General features: G+C 39.7%; 2 protein-coding genes across 2 annotated transcripts in view; one reads left to right on the top strand and one right to left on the bottom strand.

Moving 5' to 3' along the window:
- Window positions 1-9116, top strand: part of gldc (glycine dehydrogenase (decarboxylating)) — a 16412-nt gene extending 7296 nt beyond the window's left edge. Inside the window, exons 11-25 of the mRNA XM_026321641.2 lie at window positions 251-331; window positions 452-549; window positions 1328-1412; window positions 1500-1541; window positions 1669-1811; window positions 3223-3298; window positions 5184-5309; window positions 5429-5578; window positions 5869-5981; window positions 6178-6319; window positions 6451-6562; window positions 6677-6772; window positions 7076-7248; window positions 7353-7433; window positions 8246-9116. Coding sequence (XP_026177426.1) covers window positions 251-331; window positions 452-549; window positions 1328-1412; window positions 1500-1541; window positions 1669-1811; window positions 3223-3298; window positions 5184-5309; window positions 5429-5578; window positions 5869-5981; window positions 6178-6319; window positions 6451-6562; window positions 6677-6772; window positions 7076-7248; window positions 7353-7433; window positions 8246-8386 — 1659 coding nt within the window. The 3' untranslated portion in view covers window positions 8387-9116. The remainder of the gene's footprint in view (window positions 1-250; window positions 332-451; window positions 550-1327; window positions 1413-1499; window positions 1542-1668; window positions 1812-3222; window positions 3299-5183; window positions 5310-5428; window positions 5579-5868; window positions 5982-6177; window positions 6320-6450; window positions 6563-6676; window positions 6773-7075; window positions 7249-7352; window positions 7434-8245) is intronic.
- LOC113138834 (monocarboxylate transporter 13) overlaps window positions 1-15544 on the bottom strand; it is a 16916-nt gene extending 1372 nt beyond the window's left edge. The window contains exons 1-5 of the mRNA XM_026321642.1: window positions 15016-15544; window positions 14303-14553; window positions 14080-14223; window positions 13156-13938; window positions 11098-11273 (exon numbers count right to left, since the gene is read on the bottom strand). Of these exons, the coding sequence (XP_026177427.1) occupies window positions 11098-11273; window positions 13156-13938; window positions 14080-14223; window positions 14303-14504 (1305 nt within the window). The 5' untranslated portion in view covers window positions 14505-14553; window positions 15016-15544. The remainder of the gene's footprint in view (window positions 1-11097; window positions 11274-13155; window positions 13939-14079; window positions 14224-14302; window positions 14554-15015) is intronic.
- Window positions 15545-17067: the final 1523 nt, after the last annotated feature.

The raw sequence follows: 17067 nt of genomic DNA on the forward strand, positions 1-17067 counted from the left end.
GTAGTAGGCAGAACACACTGCAGAAAAACAAGAGCAAGGAGACTTTGTTGTACCTGATGTTTTTCACTATCTTATAAAAAGTCAACTAGAATATACTCCTATGAAGCATCCCATATAGAGTTTTATTTTGTTTTACATTATTGTATGTTTTTGTTCCGTTTATAATTGTCTTCTGCTTGGGGAAAAAATACAAGTAACGGACATGCATTTAGGATTACAAACATCTTTATCTCTGCTTTTCTGCCAACAGTTGGGTGTCTCTCTAGATGAGACGGTAACTGAGAGGGACTTGGATGACCTGCTCTGGGTCTTTGGCTGTGAATCTTCTGCAGTACGTTGGTTGATATTCACTGATTCCCTATTTATCTGTTGACTGTCAGTCATTTTTATCTACAGCAGTGGCTTTAAAGTGAAAGGTCACCTGCTTTAAAATGAAACGCTAAATTTGCAGGAACTGATTGCTGAGAAGATGGGTGAACGAGTGAAGGGGATTATGAGTAGCCCTTTCAAAAGAACAAGCAAGTACCTCACACACCAGGTCTTTAACAGGTTGGTGCTCTCAGTTAAATTGCAACACTATAGCACACAGTGTAGCACTACACTAACAGCATATTGCAGAGATATTATGCTATTTTATGTCTTTATGACATGTTGGGCTGCACATATCAGGACTGACCTTTTTTTAACTGTCTGGTATTGTCTGGTATTGTCTTGTCCTAATTCTGTTTTATTATTTCCGTAATCACTATGTTACATAAGTTATGAAAATGTGTTTTTCAGACTTCTCTGTACTGTCCTGCAACACGTTACTTACACAAATCTTTGTTGCATAACGTGTGACGATGCATTTTAAAAACTATTTAAATTTTCCATCTAATAGTCATTTAATTAACCCCACGCTGCCCTTTAACTTTGTGTTTTAAGCATTGAAATATATTATTTTACACAACAGAAGTAGTTCCAGTGGCATCACATGACCCTCTATTGGCCACAGAGTGAAGCATATTATCTTTTAGTGCCATGAAGGGTTTCTAATGTCTAAGTCCTCAGTTTATTGTCAGACATTCAGTACTGAGCAAAAGGTCCAAGCACTAAAAGTGAAAGTGAGTTTTCTTTCAAAAATACTGCCATATTTATGCAAAGAACAGTGAACAGATAACATTACCCAAAACCTCTGCACCATACTTTATGTGAGGGAAAAGTGCTTTCTTCTAATGCCCCTTAGTAAGCAGGCTACTAATCTTAAATTTGCTTGATTTTGGCATCGGGGAATATTATAGCCTCCGTTAACTCTACTCCTGTCTTCTCAATTAATCTTCATCCCCAGTTATCACTCTGAAACCAACATTGTTCGCTACATGAAGCGTCTGGAGAACAAGGATATTTCCCTGGTGCATAGCATGATACCACTGGTTAGTGATACCCATTAAGTCAAAAGATATTTAGATTTGCAAAATATTTGAGGTTATGTGGTGGTTAAATATTGTTTTCCTTCTCAGGGATCCTGCACCATGAAGCTAAACAGTTCTTCAGAACTCATGGTGGGTAAATGAATAGATGTGACAAACACTTGGATGCGTAGGACAAATTACAGTTCCTCAAAACTAACGATAAGTAGTTTGGAAAGTTGGATTCTTTCTGGCTCACTTCTGTCCTCTTGTTTGTCAGCCCATCACCTGGAGGGAGTTTGCCAACATCCACCCCTTTGTTCCTCTGGATCAGGCTGAGGGCTACCAGAAACTTTTCAGGCAGCTGGAGAAGGACCTCTGTGAGGTGACGGGTTACGACAAGATCTCTTTCCAGCCAAACAGGTACCACCTACCTTAGCTGCAGTAAAGGCTGGCGAGTACTAGCATTTGGGTCTGCATGTAAATGCAGCCACACATTACATTGCGACATACTCACTATCACCTCAAGCTTTTAGACCCAGATGTCTAGCTCTAAAATATATTATGCTTAATTTAGTGAAAGTGACTACTATTGTCAAGTATGGTGACCTATACTCGATATTCCCCTCTGCATTTAACCCACCCAAAGTGCACAGCAGTGAACACACACCCGGAGCAGTGGGCAGCCATCGCTGCAGCGCCCGGGGAGCAGTTGGGGGTTCGGTGCCTGGCTCAAGGGTCTCACCTCAGTCGCAGTATTGAGGGTGGAGAGAGTGCGCCGACAATTCCTGCCGGTCCTGAGACTCGAACCCACAACTTCTGGGTTACAAGTCCGACTCTCTATCCAACTGCTAATTTTCCCTTTGCAACAATTCTTAAGAACATGGCATCTGCAGGTGTTGAACAGTCTCAAAAAGCATTTGGCTTCCTACAAACAAGCTCTGGAAGGTTTTAAAACATTTTAAGTTAATAAAAACAACGGTTTTCTCTTGTGGCTGCTGAGGATTTTGTTACAAAATATTTTAGTATCTGGTAGCAGGTGGTTGGGAGACACAGTTACTATAATATGTGGAATTATACAATGGGCTGTGGTACAAGAGGCTGTTTAAACTTTATTTTTAATCTGGCATTTCAGTCTGCACCATCAGACCTGTAGCAAACTCTTCTAGCTACAACAGCTAAGGAACTCACTGTCCCATAATAGATAGCCATCTATTTTAGCCAAAAATTAACTTGAGGTTGTGTTAATTATATTATCAGAAATTTTTAATACATACTACTGGGAAAATCAGATTTAATAATACTAGGTCATATTGTCCTTGCTGATTTTTTTTTTTTTTCTTTTTTCTATCACGTTTGTGCTGTGGACAGTATGATTGGGAAATGGGTAAAACATAGTGTTGGAAATGTGTTCTTTTGTGTCAATTTCAAATCCCTGAGGTTGTATGAAAGTAACATCATTAGATTATTTGGACAGTTCAGTGTTCAGGCTTCATACCTGGGTTTACTACAGTTAATCGGAGACTGAGGCTGAACGTAGAGCAGTTGAAACCATGACCTTGGGGCTTGGCTTCGGTCAGTATCCAGCAGTAGTTAATGCTGGAAACTATATGCTTCACATTTCAGACTTCATCTAATAAAGCACCTACATATCTGTGCTGTCTATCACCACTTATCAGCAGAAGTGGGTTGGCCTAGAGTTATCATGCAACTAGCTTTCCATGTCTATCTGTCTCTCCCCTATTGGTAATATAGACTGGTCTTTGAACTATGCTGATGTGAGGATGTATGTGTGTGTAGTACATGACCATGGTGTGTCTGCCTTGTCTTCCAGTGGTGCTCAAGGAGAATATGCTGGCCTGGCTGCCATAAAAGCCTACCTGAACTCAAAGGGAGAGAGCTCGAGGAGTGTAAGTGTGCCACTATAGACAGGAAAAAAACTTACTGGACTTTACAGTGAGGATAGGATTTAATAGCACGTTAGGCTTTTATCTGATGGAGTTTGACTAAGTTTCAGTTTCTAGCTTATCTCCACTGAAAACAATACAAAGGAGTATTAAGATCTAAGCCATGTTCACTTTAACAGTTTGGAGGAAAATAAACTGAACAGCTAATTTAGCTATTTCTTTGGGGGAAAATGCTAATTTGCTTTCTTACTGAGAAGATGGATATCACTGTTGACTGTGCATTAAATATGAAGCTAAACCCAGGAGCTGGGTTATCTAAGTTTAGCATAAAGACTAGCTACTCTGGCTCTGCAAAAATGTTTTCCTAGAACTTTGTAGCACATAAACCTGAAGCTCCTATATCCCAAGAGAAACAAAAATATGACACTAAAGCTGGTGCACAAACATAAGCCAAACAAATTTTTAGAAACTACCCGGCTTTGCAATAAGATTAAAATATTTACTAAAGCAATAATTTAATTTCTATTCTTAGACTTATGTTTTATTATTATGACTGCAACCGTCTGGGCTGGGCTGATATAAATCTAATTTATAACCAGCAGTTTCCACAGATACAGATTAATAAAAAGCGAGAGTAAATTAGCAACACGATATAAACCCTATTAGTCAGATTTATTGTCTACCACAGGTTCTTGACACCCACAGATAAATGTTTCATGTATTCTGGGTCAGGATTCCTTCAGTGTCCTGGCATACTGAACTTGAATAAAAGCCAAGATAAGACACTGTGAAGAGTTTAATTTTGCAGCTTCTTGATTGACCAATGTATTTCAGGTATGGGGGTGTGTCCTCTATATGAAGATACTGACAGTATTTAGCACCTTCATCACTTGGTTTTAGAGTATAACAAGATGCCTACTGGGTTAACTAGGGTTTTGTCTCATGTTTGTATTTCTCCTACTTGTGAACCAGATTATCAGACCAACCCCTTTTCCTCTTGCTAGATTTAGAATGTGATTGGTCTAAAACAACTTGACCATATAGCCAATCCCACCTGTCTGTCTCTGTGCGTGTGTGTGTAAGACTTACTGGCTGACTGCTGACTGATGCTCGCCCTGATGAAGGCCATCAGATAAAACACATTGTTCGAAGCATAAAGTGGCCTCAGACTGTAAGTGTTGCTGGAGTTTTGACAGCTTCAGACTAGTTTTCTCCATGCAGCTTGTCAACAGGTGAAGATAAGACACCCTGTCAGATTAAGGACTGGCTGACTCAGTAATTTGTAATTTGGCCTTTGTTTTTTAATAGCTCCCTTATAAGTATATCTTAGATAATGGCGTGACCAATTGAAACAGTCAAGGTCCAAACTTACAACAGTTTGTGCAAACAGAGGGGCAGAAAACACTGTGTTCCCACTATAGGCTACCTGCTTTCAAGATTCCATATTTGGACCTTTTAAAACTTGAACTGTGAGCCACTGAGGTGACAGGCTCAGCAGTGTCATTTGTCCATGTTACTCAACCTGCAGGGTTAAGTGTCCCAGTTTCTGTGTGACTAAGTTCCAAAATATCAGAAATGCCATCCTAATATGGGAATAAATCAATGAGTAACCTGCAGGCACGCAGCAGCTTTGTTAGATTCAAATCCTTTGGCTTTAATATATTAGCACCGTGTTCTAATGTGTGGCTGTTGCTGCAGGGTAACAACAACAGACTAAACAAATACTATGCTTTTACATACATTGAATAAAAGTATAATTCATATCCAGGTTACAAATATGGAGCTACATCTTCATACTCAATGTTATCTTTGTTTATTTTATATTATTATTTTATGTTTTATTTAGGCTACTGGTCCTATTACACTGATATTTTAACTTTTGTTTCAGGTCTGTATGATCCCTAAGTCAGCCCATGGCACCAACCCAGCAAGTGCTCAGATGGCTGGCATGAAGGTTCAGGTGGTGGAGGTGGACAAAGATGGAAACATTGACATGGCAAACCTTAAAGCTCTGGTGAGAGAACAGTTTGCTTTCCACTGGTCATGAACATCATGACATGAAGATCAATTTGATTTTTTTTTTGTTTTTTTTGGATTCTATTTCTTTCTTCAAAAACCTGCCCTCTTGTACAGGTGGACAAACACAAGGAGAGTCTGGCAGCCATGATGATCACCTACCCCTCCACGTTTGGCGTTTTTGAGGAGCACATCAGAGACGTATGTGATCTTATTCATGAGAATGGTGGCCAAGTTTACCTGGATGGTGCCAACATGAATGCTCAGGTGAGAGAATAATTAGCTTGTAAAATGTTATGTGAAAATTCCAAAATCTGCATGCTGCTGATGGAAAGTAAAATACAACTTGTGAGGCTAATAGAATAAAGGTTTGTCGATTTGTGCTTTTCTGTGGTAAATTTGTTGTAAACTTTTCCCCCTTTGACTTTTAAGATGAAAACCTCTTCCTTTTTTTTCTAATAGTAGCCAGTCACATGACTCTTGATTGATTGAGCAGATCAAATTAAGGAGGAATCTCTGATTACTTTAGATACTTGAATCATTGCTGTGTTTTTCAGGTGGGTCTTTGTCGTCCTGGAGATTATGGCTCTGATGTGTCTCATCTCAACCTGCATAAGACTTTCTGCATCCCTCATGGTGGAGGGGGCCCTGGCATGGGGCCAATTGGCGTGTAAGTCAGAATAAGAACTATTAAATATAAAACATTGGTTTTCACATATGTCACTGCACATTTGCATCAATGTCTTGCAAATCCAAGTTTTCTTTTGTGTGTGTGTGTGTGTGCGCGCACACTGCTCATAGAGAATGATTGACAGTATGTTTTAGGCCATTAAGTTTTCTCATGTCATCCATCTGCTCTTCATCAGGAAGGCCCACCTTGCCCCCTTCTTGCCAAGCCACCCAGTGGTTCTCATGCATTCAGTCAACACCAGCAGCTCACTGGGCACCATCAGCGCTGCCCCCTGGGGCTCTAGCGCCATCCTGCCAATCTCCTGGGCCTACATCAAGGTCAGCAGCGCAATGGTCTTTGAGTTCACAGCACTTAAATCAGCTGAGAAAATAAAAAAGGATTAATATGATGCTGCTCATGAAAAATTGGGACAAATAATGTTAACATCACTCCTGTCTTCTGTAATTAGATGATGGGATCCAAAGGACTGCTGCACGCTACACAAGTGGCCATCCTCAACGCCAACTACATGGCCAAGAGGCTGGAAGGTCACTATAAGATTCTCTACAGGGGGAGGAAAGGTACAGCTTTGAAAGTGGTTATTCTGTTGATGGATGTTTGCAATCAATTTTTAACCATTTTATGCTTCTTAGCTTTTTTTTAATTTAAAATACATATTGTGTTGGTCTGAACAGGTTTTGTAGCTCATGAGTTCATTCTGGATGTGAGGCCATTCAAGAAGACAGCTAATATTGAGGCTGTTGACGTGGCCAAGAGGCTGCAAGATTATGGTATGTAGAATTATACGTCTATATTAATCTTTAATTGTAATACAAAATGGACTGAGTGGGCACTTTTATCAAGTACACTAAAATATATGCAATTAGATACAGCAGCTTAATTATAAAGTCTAGGCTTGTGGCCACTAATATATTGTATGTATTCCTTGTTCTTGACATTGAATTTACACCATCATACCTTTTCTGGACCATTGCAACCAACAAAAATGAATTTAATTTCCCAGTTTTTGTACCATATTTCATAACAAATCCAAGTTTTTTTTTTTTCTGTTTTTTTTTTTTTTTTTTGTCCAGGTTTCCATGCCCCCACCATGTCCTGGCCTGTGGCTGGTACGCTGATGATCGAGCCCACAGAGTCAGAGGACAAGGCAGAGATGGACCGATTCTGCGACGCCTTGCTTGGCATCCGACAGGAGATTGCCGACATCGAGGAGGGAAGGATGGACTCCTGCATTAACCCACTCAAGGTAAGCTTTGGCTCAGTTTCTCAGTAAAAAAGATGCGCTACACTGGCTAATGTAAAGCTGTGACATGTACCTTCTGAAGTCCACATGTTTTTCTTTGATTGCAGATGGCCCCTCACTCATTAGCCTGCATCTCATCTTCCAACTGGGACAGACCTTATTCCAGGGAGCTTGCTGCTTTCCCCTTGGTGAGTGTCCTCATCTCTGGCTTTATTTCTAATTAAGGTCTGGTGTTATTCTATGAACAAATCATTATTATTAACAAATCTATTAACCATACTTATGTTACCATACTTATATCAGGCTTTGTGAACAAAGACACTACTACTAAGATCAATTCAATGTTGGTTTTGTTCTGTGTGTGGTGTTTGACACTAAGAAATACAGCCACATACTTTATGTACCACTCACATTGTACTTGACAGTTGACAAACTCAAGAAACGTTCAGCTTGTATTCAAGTGATTTTTGAAAACCAAAAGTCATGGCAAAGTTAGATGATCATGAACCATTTTGTAAAAGGTCAAAGCTGTATTATGTGGGTAGGCTGGATTTGATTTTTGGTTTTCCAAGAAGCTGGTTTCCTAGTTAATGAAGGAGAACATTGAACATTTGAATAAATCCTGGAACAGGTTTATCTTTCATTAAGTCACTGGGGCTCCAGGTTTAACCCAGAAAACCAGCTTCTTAGAACTGACTCTGGTCCCACTCAGACTAAATGTTGTGGTCACCTTGTCTTTTCAGTGTTTTGTCATGTGATCACATCAAAACCCACTAAAATTGACAAGGCTGAACATTTTTAACAATGAACATTGTAAACATTTGTAAACAGTTTAACAATGATGAAAAGGATTCAAAAATAAAATTGTTGGTTGTGCCTGTAGATAAAGCCAAACCAGAAAATCAATTAGAATGAATGAACAAAGGAATGATTTGCATTTGATTAATGAGTTCCTATGACTACTTTGTTTTTACTATCATTACTCCCATTTTCTCTGCAGCCCTTCATAAGGCCTGAGACTAAATTCTGGCCAAGCATCTCCAGGATTGACGACATTTATGGCGACCAGCATCTCATGTGCACCTGCCCGCCCATGGAGGTCTATGAGTCAAGATATGAGGAGAAGAGAGCATCTTCATAGGTGCCCTCTGTGGTCCAGTCCCAATATCTGTAAAACCTCAGACTTAACAGCTTTGTGCTCAGTGTTAATGTGAGAGCAGGAGCATGCTTTCTCGCTTACTCACAGAATAATAGTCTCGAATTAGCGAATAAGATAATACATCAATACTGTTAGGTTCTACAAACAGTCTGCTGTTTCTTTATTCCAGTTCTGCCAAAGTTTAAGATTTGAGATGCTTTCTCTGATTTTTAATTTTATGTTTAACGTCACAGCTTTTAAAAGTTATTTTCAGCAGTTAGTCAAACTCTGAGGTGGACATTGGGACTGGACTTTTTCTGATCAAACCCACTTTACTGGGGTCAGGAGTTTTTCCCCCTACTTGAACTTTGATGGACTAAAGCTGCAACTTTAGCTTCTCCAAGTCTACAAAGTAAGTGCACCCTTTAAAATATTGTATGATGAGCTGAGTGCAATTAATCTCGACTCCCAACATCTATAAAATGCACTGGGTGCCTCTGTTCTGTTGTGTAAAATAGCTACCTTCACTTTCCCACTTTTTTTCAAACATATGACAATATATAGGAGTTAGTTTTCTTGTAACTTTTATTGTTGCATTGCATCTATTGTATGAAATGTTTTACTATGTCATGACATCTGTAGACTACATGAAAGATAGTCTCTTAAGTTTAAGTATTTTCTAATCTAAACTGTTTTGTCTGTGGAAAAATGTATTAAACATTTGTTTACAGTTTGCACGTTCTGTGTGTGAAAGAACGCAAGATGCACTATGGGGACCTGCATGTTCTCACTCAAGTAAACACTGCCACCCAGTGGTGACTGAACATCACCCAATCACTAATACAGGACAAAAATAGATTATTCATCCATGTTTCCCTAATTGTACCGTCTTAACCACGTCTTTTATTTCAAATCTAAATTTGGCTTTTTCTTATTTCTATTACTGACCAAATTCTCAATGATTTAACTATTTTAGTCCATTCTAAAGTTAAAGTCCTTCACTGTCACATTTTTCTTTGGTAGGATTTGGAGCATCTAATATGATAGTGAACTGATTAAACTAACTTTTGGACTGTTGAGCAAAAGCAGTTGTCACTATTTCATTACATACATAAATTAAAAGGTTGGTCGCTGCCCTCTTGATTGCACAAAGTACAGCCAAATTATTTACATCAACTATTCATTTGCTCCAGTAATTTAATTTGCCATTAAAAAAAAGTTTGCAAAAATGCCCATGGTTTCTGAGGGTCTAAGCTGACATTTAAATTACTTGTCTGACCAACAGTTAAAACACTAAGACTCCAAAGATGTTCAGATTTCAGAATCTTAAACCAGCATGTTCTTGGCATTTCTGCCAGGATTTCTGCCAAAACACAGGCTCAAAGTGTTTTTTTAAAGCAGATTTGCAAAGTATTTTCTTCTGCTCAACTGTCTCAACTCTAACACAAAGTCTCTGAAACGAGCTGAAATGGAGTTGAGAATTAGATTACATAACTGTACTTTAACCTTTGATATGTGCTGTACAAATTGCTCAGAGTTGAAAAATATGTGTAAAGTGACATTATAGTAACAACGAAAGGTACTTGTTTAAAGGTCATTAAGAAAATTACTTTAAGTGCAAAAAAACACATTCAAACCTCCTTTCCTCCTTTTTAGTCTGTTGTACAGGAAAAACTGATTTAACAAGATTTAATAAAGTCATAAAAGCTACATCATACCATATCAAACAAATTAAAATTACCCTGAATTATGTACAGCTCTACTGCAGAGTTTAGGTCCTAGAGTATAATACTGTGGTATCCTACACACGCCTACACACACACACACACACACCATCTTTTTCAGAAATATTGTCCTTTTCCATTTTGAAGGAGCCGCATGTCCTGAGATCTTATAAAAAGGTCAGTATGGGCTCTGTTACAAGGACAAAAAGATTAATATACCCAAACAATTCATTCAGTATTTACCAGTAGTAATTATTTCTGATAAGTGCATACATACTCCATCTGAAGTGATTAAGGACAAGTGTGGTTACGTTTTGTAATTTTCTACTCAACAAATCCCACAGGAAGATCAAAACCAGCAAATATGGATAAGTCTAACAAGCATTACATCATATTTGTGAACCAACCAACTGGCTAAGAGCTGAGTACCTCTCACACATGGACTAACGTTGGTTTTAATCTTCATGGGATTTGTTGACAAAACACTAAATTGTCAATCCCATCCTTTAAATGTTTGTCAGAGGTGTCAGCTCAGTTTGTTTGCTGTTTAAACAGCAAACAGATATTTCTCGAGCCTGGTCGGCCTGGCTGTTACTTTATTTGTTCAGAAGTTGCTGCTGCCATCTTGGGGAAGAGTTTGGAGTTTGATTAGTCAACAGCTTGAAACTAGTAAATTTGTTAAAGCTTTAAAAAGGAATATACTCCACCAGTCAAAATTTGAGTGGGGACATGTGTCCAAACATTTGACTGATACTGTACATGGAGATATATTTTACAAAATGGACTAACAACTTAAATGAACGCACACCAGTGTTTTTTGTACTGGTTGCCAATTAAAACAAAGCATATCTAAAAGGTGTTTTAACACCTGCAGCCATTGCTGTGTTTAATCAAGCAGCAGCTAGGATGAGATCAAACACACGGAGTCAACAAACACCCTTTCTGACACCATTCAGGTAAAACACATTATGCATCAGTGTCTCACTTAACTTTGCCAGCTTCTCGGCCCTCCTGCTGACTAATCGCCTGAACTACACACGGCGCCTCGGCCCGTCTACGCTGAACACGACGGTCAGCCAGGACGACAAACACCGCTGATGAAATGAGGCACAATCCTGAGAGATAGAAGGCAGAGCTGTAGTCTTTTGTCTCATCCACCAGCCACCCTGAAATGCAAGAGCACAAAGGAAAGATCACACTGTCGGCCAAGGCTGATAAATTAACACTCAAGCTGTCAGTGTTACTTGAATTTATAGATTAGCAGAGTAACCTGGAGCACAACAAACAGGATCATCAGAATTACCTGACCTGAGTAACAGGAGCCATGTGATTTATGAGAAACTACTTGTCTGTAATATTGAGATATCCAAATATATTTAGAGATCAAAAAGTCACTAAACAATCTATACTTTAGACCAAAAACAAGAGTCCCCAGTCATACTAGCTTTTAGATAAACGCTGATATCAGCAAGGTCAGGCTCAATACGTGGCAGCAAGCACAGCATTTCATGAGGTGCCACAGCAGATGTCATAGCACATAGAAAAATATAGTTTGATCCTGATCCTTGTCTTATTTAGAGCATCAAACTAACCCCCCATTGCTACACACTGTTACTACTGCGCCACCTACTGGTCAAGAAATCGTACATTTCCTCCAGTCTATTTCTGAATTAGCATTTTCAGTGTTATGTTTCAAATAGACATGTCACTAAAAACAAAGCACAGAAAACGTTGCAGCTGGTGTAGGTTAGTATGCCATGAGTGCCACATTAACAGCAAAAGGAAAACCATCGGGGAGGCGTGGAAATAGGCTACGTAAAACAGTTATATCAAGATTATATCGTGAGCCTATAAAGTGCCTTTGCATTTTTGATTTTCTTTAAAAAGAGGACAATAACAGTGAGGCTGCTTGCGCAACATGGGCTGTCAATAAAAATGCCAGTGGCATCGCCAGGTGCCGCTAACACTGTGCAGACTAAATGTGCCAAAATGCCGTGACACCTCTGCAAATCCCGTGGCCACTACTGTGCCGCTGCCACAAATTGAACGAACTGTCGACACTACTCCAACATCCTGTTTAGCAGTTGGATCTTAGTGTGTTACGCTAAAAGCACATCACTGTAGTTTTGTAGGTAACCACATCCTCAGGAGAATATGTCTGCAAAGCTGTCACGGCTCAAAGCAGTGACCATCCACAGAACCGCAGTGCTGCATGGGAAAAAAGACATGGCTGCATGCAAACACATAGGGCTGCAACGAATCCTCGAGGAAACGATGGGTTTTATTACAAAAATTACTATCGCTGTTGCGGCGCGTTTGCCCTTGCCAGCCACCGTAGATCACACGGACCGTAATCACTGTCGTACAGCGCATTTCAAATCAAAGTTGGCGCTATGGCAGAGAGCGAAACCGTCCGTAAAAGGCAAAACATGTCCAAAGTTTAGGATCATTTCAAACTTTAAAAAAAGATAACAAGATGCAGTGCGTGTATTGTAAAGTAGAACTGGCGAACCACAACAGTATTTCGTCAATGCTTCAACATCTGAACAGAAAGCATCCAGTTGTGAACCAGACCGGTGTTCTATCGACTCAGCCAAGGTAACCTGTCGTTTATGTAATGAATTACACAATAGTACTATTGTTTACAAATACAAAACTGTTTTAACATATTACTCGAGTAATCTCTGGAATATTCGGTTGAATACTCGACTCCAAAAACAATCGACAGCTGCAAACCTACAACCATTTCAGGAGTGTTTTCCGTTTAAGTTGACACTTCCGGCACACTTTGACGGTTCAATCACAGTTCACAGTGAAAAAGCCTGCCCTGTTTCTCTATACCAGCAAATCCTGGTTCTGTTACATTCCCCTCTACACCTGTGTGTTACAGACTAGAACCCCAGAACCTTTTCAATTCATATTGCACAAATAAAATATTACTGCACATAAATCATTCTCATTTTGTATCAGCACCTAAATTCAGCTATTATTTGAACTTTTCAAATAATTATATTCTTAGTCCCAAAACAAACAAAAGCATCAGCTCACCTGCAGCAGGTGGACCGATGAAACCACCGATGCTCCTGAAAAGCATGAAAAGGCCCAGCCCACTGTCAAACCCCTCCAGAGAGACAATGTCCACGATGGTGGTGACGTGAATAGCCACCACACAGCCAAACAGGAAGCCGTAGAGAGAGGCGAACAACAGGATGACACAGTAGTTGTGGCTGATGGGCAGCAGCAGGAGCACCACCCCGAGCAGAGTGACAACCATGGTGAGCAGCTGCAGGTTCCTCAACAGCCTCATGTTGGCTATCCACCCACAGATCAGCCTTCCAGCCAGGTCTGCTAACGCCAGCACAGAGAGGATAAAGGCTGGCCAGTATCTGTCCATCCCCAAACTGTTGGCAAAGGGCACTAGAAAGAGAGGTGGGATAAAAAACCCAGCCGCAGCAAAGATGGCAAACAGGATGTAGAGGGAAAGTTCAGGTTTTCTCAGCAGGGAGCACTGGAAGATAGCCTTCTTCTTTGGTGGGAGCATAGTAGCATCTCCCTCTAGACTATCTTTGGTTTCTTGGACAGAACTTTGGTTCATTTCCAGGGGTCTCATGAGAGCGCCACAGACACACAGATTGAGTTGCATGCCTCCAATGATGAGCAATGCACCCTGCCAGCTGTACATCTCAATCAGCCACTGGAAGAAGGGGCCAAACATGATGGCAAAGACACACTCCCCTGAGCTGGCAATGGCGTAGGCGATGGGACGCCAGTGTACGAAGTAGTGGCTCACCATGCTGTTGGCAGGGATCCATGAAAAGGCAATGCCTGTTCCTGGAAAAAGAGGATTAAAACCTCTGACCATGTTAATGCCAAGAAAAATCTTATTTGTAATATATGTCAGTAAATTGAAACTAAAATGAAATCTATACGTAAATGAAGCAGGAAGAGAATAAAGAGTTCTGAGTGCACTACCTTGCAGGATGCCCATAGTGACATAGAGCCAGGGCAGACTGAGGTCCAGAGATGCCAGCAGCATCCCAGAGGCACTCAGCAGGCCTCCAACTGTGATGACCACTCTCTGAGAAAACTGTAGGGTCAGCGCACTGGCGACTGGAGCTGAGAAAAAAATGGAAACATAAAATGAAAACATCTCAAATTTATAACAAAATCTTCAGGCTGAAAAGCACATTTTTACCTCCAAGGTGAAACGTGGCGATCGTGGTGGCGGTGATCCAGGAGGTGGTGCTGGTCAGGATTCTGTAGTGACTCTGGATGTCCACAAAGAAGAGACCAAAATTCTTGAGGACAGCAGCAGTGAGGCCCATGACGAAAAAGGCCGACATCACCACCACCCAGCCGTAACCCCCATCAGGAGGCCTGGCCCTCCTGGACGTCATCTTCTCCAACTACTCTGCTGGAAGGTTGTCATGCAATACACGGACAGCCCTCACAGGTAGACAGGAATCATGGAAATGAGGACGCAAAACACATGCACTGCACAGATATGAAGGAACATATATGCTGCACTGATGAAAGCTGTGTACTCTCAGGTGTTTTCAGCTATGGGCCTGCTAGCACCTGTTAACATTTAGCTAATCACCAATTAAATTACCTCCCCTGCAACAAAAGTACAACATTGCTGTTTTACAAAATGTCTTGTTTGCACAATGTGGTGTACGTTGTGAATATATTTCTGCGCTTATTCTTTTGTCCTTTGTACAAACTAAGATAAATGCAGGAGTTTTACGTGTATTTTTTTATTTGAGTAAAGGATCTTTGTACTTTCTCCACTGCACTGTGTATTTTTAAACAGGTTTCTTCGAACAAAACAGCTAATACAAACCTCTAGCACCAAGCATGAAACCAAACAGTCAAGCTCACCTTCTCTTCTACTGTTCTACTAGTTACCTGCGTCCTTGACATGTCGGTCTCTGCTACAAGCATTTTTTTTTTTTGTAGTGCGGTGAAGCCTTCAGAACCACCTGCTATGAAATTGCAGTGTGCTCTTATTCGGAACCTTAAGGTAAGCGCATAAAACAGCAGAAACCCGCCACTGGAGCTCGGAGCTTTGCAATAATATTTCACTGTGCGTCACATTTGTCTTAACAAGCGTCCCAGCACACAACCGTTAAGGCTGTTTGACGGAGTGAACCGATGCTGGGACCAGTGAGCCCGATGTCCACCGGTCAAACGTCCTCAGCTTTGATACAGCTGAGCCCGAGAAAGACGCAACATCCGGATTTCAGAATAAAGTGTCGTAATTAATGAGAATCTACATAAAAGACTGGGGAACTCATGGCTAAATTTTGTGTTTATTTTTGAAGCGAAAAGAATTTTAAAAACCAAACAAACAAAATGATAATGTTTCAACAGCCTTCTCTTTGTAAAACACATAACTCAACTCCTTATGCTGTCACTGACAACCATGGGCTCCTCTATGCAACTGACTGGGGCTCTGAAAAGATAAAGTGATGTCTAAAGCGCTTCTGCCTTGTCTGCGCAAAGTAACTCGAATTACGAACACATGGAAGTCGAGGAAGGCTCAGAAAGACCAATAAAACTTATTTCCAGTTGGAAAAGGACTGCTTGGATGGGTTGTGGCAGCCAGTGACACGGCAAACATTGCATGGAAAGCAGGAAGCATGCATTTAATTAAACAACTTGGATGCAGTTGTCATCAAATCAAGAATCAAGAAAGTGAAGCTGATAAGAGGGACAGGGATCCAAAACCAGACCTCAAAATTTAACATGAACTACTAGTTTTAACATAACATTTAAGTCCATATACAGTAAGTCTATATATTTGGATAAATAAAGCTTTTCATTCAAGGAGAGAGTGAATTAGCAATTTTGTAGAAAATTAAAGGCAAAGTTCCTTTGTAAGAGATCTGACTGACCTTTCAAATGCCTATTTATAACTGGATTATTTGTGGCCTGAGGCTACGAAGCTATGGAACACCACTACAACCAGGAATGAAACTGCTGAATACTAACAGTAAGTCCAATTAGAAGTAACACTTCTAATCAAAAATGATCTAATAATTTTGGGGGGAAAATGCACTTACGATTTTGTTTCAGTAATAAGTAAAAAATACTGTTATTTTGATTTAGAATTTTTTCATGTTTTTAAACATTGCACTTAGATTACTTTCTACTGCTGCTGTTTTATTAATTAATAATCACTGGTCACTGTCACTGCACCTATATAATGTAGCCTAGTTATAAATATATTGTTAAATATAAAGAGTATCAGTGCCAATAAGGGTTTAATCTTAAAATGTTTTCTGCAGTTTGAACCACGTGTGGATCACCTTAAAGAAAACAAGCACTTGTGAAAATACTTTGAAAATTACCCAAAGACTCTTTAGGTGGACTTCAGCCTTAGTTTACTCAGCAACACTGACTGAAGACAATGACAGGTTCAGACATTTAAGCAGAGGGGATATAAAACAATGTGTCATCAACCTGAAGCTGGTGGGTTCAATCAACTTATTTAGTAAAATGATAAATTTTGAAAATTTGGATCCTTTCACAAGGGTATAGGTACACTGGCAGTCAATTTAATGGTATTAGTATTATCATTAATACTAATACCATCATTAAGTATTAGTATGTGTCATCTATTCTCTTAGTTCAAAGGTCAGTGTTGAGTATACATTTCGTATTTAGGAACAGGAACACTAAAGGTTTTCCTTCACATATTGTGTTTTCACATTAATGCCACAGCAAACCACATGAATTTGCTCTTCCATTATTCTGTCCTTTAATTTTCACACCATCTCAATAAAAAACATACACAATTTTTCACTTTTGTATACACTTCATTTATACTGACATCTTGCTGGCAGTTCTAATATAGTCTTTACCATATTTTCATTTTATAAAATTATAAAATTTTTCTTTAGATATGTACACAAATATACTGTAGATATATACACATACACAGAAAACAGTTTAGTC

This window comes from Mastacembelus armatus, chromosome 9, assembly GCF_900324485.2.
Source record: "Mastacembelus armatus chromosome 9, fMasArm1.2, whole genome shotgun sequence".
NCBI classification, from domain to species: Eukaryota; Metazoa; Chordata; class Actinopteri; order Synbranchiformes; family Mastacembelidae; genus Mastacembelus; species Mastacembelus armatus.